This window comes from Ptiloglossa arizonensis, chromosome 12 (assembly GCF_051014685.1).
Source record: "Ptiloglossa arizonensis isolate GNS036 chromosome 12, iyPtiAriz1_principal, whole genome shotgun sequence".
NCBI lineage: Eukaryota > Metazoa > Arthropoda > Insecta > Hymenoptera > Colletidae > Ptiloglossa > Ptiloglossa arizonensis.
This window is the reverse complement of record NC_135059.1, coordinates 11,555,906-11,562,985: the sequence shown is the minus strand read 5'-3', so window position 1 is coordinate 11,562,985 and position 7,080 is coordinate 11,555,906. Positions and strand designations below refer to the sequence as shown.

General features: G+C 37.6%; 1 protein-coding gene across 2 annotated transcripts; it reads left to right on the top strand.

The window, feature by feature from the left end:
• LOC143153559 (uncharacterized) lies at positions 1-6,988 on the top strand. 2 transcript variants are annotated; one of them, XM_076324929.1, is made up of 3 exons: positions 1-125; positions 5,054-5,339; positions 5,708-6,988. In XM_076324929.1, exons 2-3 carry the CDS (start codon positions 5,067-5,069, stop codon positions 6,197-6,199), a joined length of 765 nt encoding a protein of 254 aa, XP_076181044.1. In that variant the 5' UTR covers positions 1-125; positions 5,054-5,066; the 3' UTR covers positions 6,200-6,988. The 2 variants fall into 2 exon arrangements, with proteins under 2 accessions (XP_076181044.1, XP_076181043.1); XM_076324928.1 differs by lacking the exon at positions 1-125 and adding an exon at positions 4,424-4,553.
• Positions 6,989-7,080: the final 92 nt, after the last annotated feature.

The following is a 7,080-nucleotide window of genomic DNA, read 5'->3' as shown; positions in this document are numbered from 1 at the left end:
ACGATAAAAAAGAGCCGCAGGAGCGTTTCGCGTTGCAATTCGTTCAATTGTTCGTCGAAGAATAGTCGTTCCTCGGGAAGCTACCAGATCTCGGCTCGTTCCTTGTCGAAGCAAAGACAACTATTGTGAGTAACGTTTCCCAACGATTGGGAACCGATTTCGTCGTATTCGATTTAAGTAAACTCGTCGTCCGCTGATTCGGACAGCCAACGGAAGCGATTGCGTTTATCGTCGCGCGTTCTAAACCGGTGACAATTCTTCGTAATCGGATTGAAAGTCGATGTTACGCGCACGACGCGGTCTTCTTCCATCAATTCCAAGTGTATCGTTTTTCTTCATTCAATTCGTAACTTTCCCGCTTGTACGAAACGTAAGTTTCCCGCTTGACAACCGTGCAAACCCGTTATGTATCGTAGAATGTGTGCCAGGAATTGAAACAATAATAACATAGATTCCGGTCCTTGAACCAGTTGCGAGAATCGAAATTATTTTCAAACAGTCGCGAGTGAGAACGGTCCTCGCGGGTATCGGTTCCACGGAATCGATATATCGATTCTGAAACGATTACGTATCTAATACAGCATTATTAATAATTGTCGCACGCTACGATTACTTTAATATTTAATTTAAACGTATCGCTAACTCATACTAACACCGACAATATTACCTATGAGATATAATACTTGCTCACTTTTTACGAAATATGATCTTCCTTTTCAAGTATTCCTCACCGGTTCAGGAATACATTTGAACGCCACGTTGATTCATTACTACTAAGGGTCCCGTTTTTTTTTTTATAAGTTTCTTATCGCCAAGTCTTCCACCCTATCTTTATCTATGCCCGATACGTATGTACATATCGGTTGTACAGAATGATTCTTTCATCAGTGGACTCAAAGGCAGTACCATTGCTTAAACACTTCAGCGATAACCGCGTCTGAGTCTCATTTTTAGTTCACGGACGTTAAGCTGCGTCTACACTGAAGCAATATTCTCGAACATTTGATCGATGTTTCATGTTGCCTGAAAAAAGTCACCGCTTGTTGAACGTTCATCTAGTTTCCACCCTGTTTTTGTTACTAGCGATAAATGTCGCTACTTGTCTGTTTCCGCTCGAATCGGTAAAGATCGAAGAAAAATAGAAGACATAATAGAAACATACTTCTCCAGTGTGGACGGTTTATTGGCGATGTTTTTATTTCGTACACCTCTATATATTCCTTTATTGTCTTAGAATTGCTTTTCTTTATATTATTTTATACATTCCATTGTGTATAAATAGTTCAGATACAAATATCTGCATATTTTCGTTATTTATGAATATGTGAAAACATTTTTCAAGAAAAGTTATACTGTTGCGCGAAACAAACGTAACGTTAAAGAGAACAATTTTCTGTCAAGGTCAATTTCGGAAATTTCAAGGCCATGATTTTTTTTTCAATGCTAAAATACGAATCCAATGATATACAAAATTACATATAAATTTGTATTAGAATTGAGAAGAAATGTTCGAATTTTGCGTGTAATTTTAGGGGGTGTCGGAAAAAAATTCCTTCGTCGAAAAATAAAGATCATCTCAATGAACATAATGTGTTATATATACTTTAATTTGCGAGTTGTGTATATTTCTCTCAATATGAATTCTTCGTTCTTGGCATTTCTCATTAAATCTGCAGATGCATTATGCAGTTTTAATTCTTGGCGGGTTACAGGAGTGTGCGCTGTTTCAGCGATATAAAATATAATGCTCGACGACTTTGTATTTGCTACATTCATTAGAACTGCTTCGATGGTACACAAGTTTAGAAAATGTTGGCACCGAAGAGTTGGTTCGGTGACGTCTCTATGCAAAAATTGTGCAAAACTGTACTAGAACGCAACAGTGAAGATTTCTTTGATGTAAGAACCGATAAGAACAAATTCTCATTGCCTACTTACCATTCATAGTCATCGGACATGCACTGCGCGATCGACCTCGTGAACTTAATTCTGTCGTTAAATATTTATTAGACGTAAACACGTGTAAATCGTAATTGTAAAATAAAAGATGTAAAATATATTTACATTGTACGTTTGTGACTAGAGGAATGTGTTTTTTCGAACGAAGGGCCACTTTTATACAAATTTTTTATACCATTGCATAGACCTCTTAAGAGGCTATTAACTCGAGTATCGATAAAAAATAAAATTCAAAAAATGGAGAGGGGGGTTAAATTACGAAGAAAAACTTTTTGTCGCCATATTTAGCGTATAATAGAATTCATGAAACTTTGATTTTAACTTTTTTCTTCTATCTTTTACCGTTTTGGAAATATTCGCGATAATGCGAAAATCATCGTTGTTTCAATCCCAAGTATTGTTTTTCAACGGATTCGAAAAATCGTTTCATTTTTACGGTCACTTGAATTACATTTCTGTAAAGTTTCAACATTTTTGAATTTTCAAGTTTTTTGCAAGTCTATTTGTGATAGATTTTCATAGCCGTTCAGGTTATCATTGCTTTGGGCAACGTTGCATACGTATCATGCCCAAACGCATTATGCGTTTTATTCAGAGCTCATTATTCAACCGCAGTGGTATCTTCGCCGCCGATTGTTGGTCGAATACAATGAGTCTATCCGACTCCAAGGAATTCATCCGTATCCATTTGCAGAGGCATCTGTACGTAACGTTTATTTCAGTGTATGAAGACTGCAGTGACGAATTAAAACAAATAAAGAATATCGCACAGTACCGAATGATAATATTGACACAAATTGAACTTAATACACCTCCCTCTTGTAGTGTCCTTCGAGTCTGTGACATTATGTAAGGCAATCTTGACGAAAGAAAGGATTCACGTTTACGATTAAAATGTATTTTATCGTTTACGAACCCATTCACAAATATTCGTTGACGATTCGATCACCAAATTCGAAGGAATAATATTTGTTACGAACGATAATATTTTGAGTTATCCGGTAACTCGATTTGATGATTATACGCTAGAAAATGAATCGAGAGTGTAGAGTAAAATTCGTTACTATGATGTATCGTTTCGGAGAAATTCAATTTGGAATATTTTTCAAAACAAGCATGTACTGTACGCAGATAGGAAAATGAGTTCCGGAAGAAATCGCGAGTCGTACTTGATTGGACGTTTCAGTCGATTTCGTAAATCCTGAGACCGAAAGAACATTACCAGAGACTTTCCACATTCCACTTTTGTAGCACCGCATTCCCCCTTAATCAAAGATCGATCTTTCTTTTTCCTTGAAATACTCGACTGTCTTGCCGACACGGATCTTGTTGCTTATTTACGTTCGTATTAATCCCGTTCGGTATTCGAGGATACATAAGAAGCATTCAGAACTTTCATTGAAACGATTTCCCATAACGATCTACTTTCGACTTAAGTAGTCCACTTAAAGTTGTCGAAAACGTTGTCTATTTTTATTTTATTCGTTTCTCTTGGAAAACTTTGCAGGACAAAATTTTCTTATCTATTTTTCATTCGTTTTTTCGTGTGGAACGATTACTTTCTATTTTGTACTGTCAGTTACCGAACACCCTATATAATATATTCAAGTGCGTGTGAAATAATGATGTCGAGCGCACCGCTCAGCAAAATTAGACTCAATTCCGAAGGCTCGAGTGCACAAGTATAGTTATGTAATTTATACGAAGATAAAACGTTATTTGCTGTTAACGCTGTGCTCGGGTTATCTGATACGGGTTCAAAAATATCCTGTATTTTATTATTGTTTAAAAATAAAACTAAAATTGTTTTGAACGCTGAAATCAATTTTCGAGAGTACATTTTTAAATATTATTTAGCAATGTGAATATTATCTTAGACCTTATTATTTTAGATTCTTTTTTTATCTTCTCGCTTCAAATTGGTAAAATATAATTTATAATTTGTCACGACACACGAGTTTTGTCGCGTTAATAACTCGGTCACGATCAGTTTTGTCGAAAATATCTGTAGAACGTAAATGTTTTCAAATTGAATTTGCAACAGTTTAAATTGTATGTTACTTCGTTGCGAAAGCAATTTTAAGCAATGTTTGGTGCACATCCATTTTCGTGACATCGCTAAATCTTCTCCTCCCCCTCCCCCAACTCGATGGGAATTTTTCAATCTCACGAGATTGATATTTTAAGTTAGGTTACTCTATAGATGTGTTTCAAGTTTAATCGCTATTGCCCTATCCGTTTTCGGACGACATTTAGATAAAAATTCGTTTCAGGCTACTTACGAGCATTTGTATTTTAAAAAATTATGCTCTGTTTTGTTTAAAAAATATATCGAAAGCTAGGTCATTAAGGGTTATTGCGAATACTTGTCAGTATCAAATGCTACAATTGGTAACAATTTTTCATGACTTATTTAAATTCAGTTTAGGTACATTATAACACTGATAGCGCGAACACATACACCGGTTAATCGTGCGCGTCGGTGTACGTTATTGATATTGTATGTGTAAGCTTACATAGTCTGAGCAAGACCGCCGATAATGGTTAGTGTACTGTGAGTTGTCAGCATCTTAGGATCTCTATCTAACAATGAGGTACGGAGCGATCGAAACATTCGACGTATCTGATTCAGTGTCTTCTGTTAATTTAAACAAAATTCGACAAACTGTTAAGTGCACTCGTAACACACGTGACTAGTACCTCGACGAGATAGAAAATTTATTATTGCGTCGAAAGTTCAGTGGATCGTGATAAATCACTATTCGTTGCATACTGGATACGACACTGAACAAGACGAACCGAGTTTTTTCTTTCAATCTCGATAGATACCGTTATAAAATAAATATCCTTAAAAATATCGAATTAGATCGGAGACTCGTACAATTTCCGAATCTCTTTTCTTACTACACGAATGTTTGCTTTTCTTCGCTTTACAACGACGAGTGACGTTACATAAGAGTGGAGAAATATTAAAAATTTTCCACGTAAAGTGAACATCGATCGGTTGTTTTTCTCTGTGCCTGGATAATGTGCTCGAACTAATAAGATTTTAATACGAGTTTTGTACCGAATTACAATAATATTTTCGTTTCAGGACCAGAAATAGAATGACGTCTTATCGGCCCTGGGGCTCCACGGATGACGGGGCGATTGAATTCGAGTCTCTGACAGAGGACACTCTAGAGGGTGCTCTAAATGTTATGAGAAAGAGTTTCTTCCCCAACGAAAGCGTGTGCAAAGGTGTAGCTTTGGTCTTCGAATCCGGTGCGTCGAAAGAGCTCGAGCAACTTTGTTTGGAAGCTGCCAAAGATGGTGTCAGTGTTGTGGCGATCGAAGTAGCCACCGGCGAGGTCGTCGGAGCTGCTTTCAATAAAATCCAGGTGAGTCGTTTTAAACTTACGAAAATCGAACAATTGGGAATTTAAGTTATTAAGAATAGAGCTCGTATTAAAATACGTAACGTTGAATGTAGCTCAACGAGCTACTCGTAGCTATTCGGAGAGGAAACATACGTAGAAAATTATAGACTGTACGAAACATTGAACGTTCGAAAAGTTCCTCTTTCTTGCGTATAAACAATACACGATGAGAGGTTAATGCACGACCTATTATTAGCGAGCACAAAATAGAACGAATCGTAAGCGAAGGTACCTGGGAGGAAATAGTACGGAATGTTGTCGTTGAGTTTACGCAAGAGATATTAAAAATTCAAAAACGAATAAAAACTATACACGTGCGGACTGTCCAGGTATCAAAGAGCTCGTCAGAGAAGGGCGCGTTCGAGAAGTTCAGCGAGAACTGCAAGTACAAATCATCGAAAGCCCTCATGGAGTTCATGATCCATGTGGATACCCGGATAAACCTGTTCAACCACTTCAACACCGACTGTATCTTCGAGATCATGTTCTTGGCCACTTTGCCTGACAAGCAGAAGCGCCGAATAGGAGAGTTGTTGGTGTCCTCGTCCATCGAGTTGGCAAAAGAGCTGAAAAGAGGGAAATCTGTGAAGACGCCGGTGAAGATGAACGATGACAACACTATACAGAACCTGGACGCGGTACCCAGCTTGGTGTCGGCGATAATGACCTCCGATTATTCGCAAAAGATAGCAGCGAAGTGCGGATTCGAGATTTTAACGCGCATCAATTATACGGATTTCTACTTTGGTGAGAAAAGCTACAGCGAAAGAATAGGGAACGAGCATCCAAACTGTATTCTAGTGGCGAAAAGATTGCTCTAATGTCGCGGTTCGTTGAAATTCCAAGGGCGAATTCGTAGAGACATTTACGGCCGGAAGCTCGCAATTGGAATTAGGTATAAGAAACGGAGAAAAAAGTTCCTGTGAACACTGTTATATCGAGTTATTTTTGTCGTACGGTAATATACAGTTCCTCAGCTTTATAAACGAAGCTCGAAATAGTATTTTATTACTCGACCAAATTTTAGTGACTTATTAGACTAGTCAACGACGTTGAGAAATATCGAATACGGTTTACAAACATTTCGGTAGCTTCGGATGTATCAGCTCGGACTGTGATTAAAATTTATCGGAGTACAGAAATAGCTGTCGGGAACAAGGTCGAGAGTGTACACTTAAATGAGTTATTTCCTTTTTTTTTTTTTTTTTTTATTATTATTATTTTTCTGTCCCCAATCCACCGTCGTAGGTACTACACGGTACACCGACACGTCACGATAATACTCCGTATAATCGAAGCTTTCATAATTTCTAAATGATATTATATAAAGTCGTGTTCTTCGATCGACAGCAATGGAACCTCGTGTTATCGAAGCAGTTGTACTATTCGCTGAACTGCAGACGAAGCCAGAACTTCTGAACACGATAAGGCAACGTTTCGAACATTCTTATACAAAGTTTGTGTAATCGTCGAGATAGCGTGTTCTTGTTCGTAGTAACTGTTATACTCGTGCTTCCGTGAAAGCGACGTAAACGTCAAGTATTATTAGGTGCTTGTAGCATGTACAGAAGGAGGATCTTTGCAGAAATAAATAATATATTATTTTTGAATACCGTCACTTTGATACCGATACCTGCCATTTATTCAGATCCTCGATGTTTCACGTTTCCATCGAGATTCGTTCTCGAGCTCGGGCAACGAA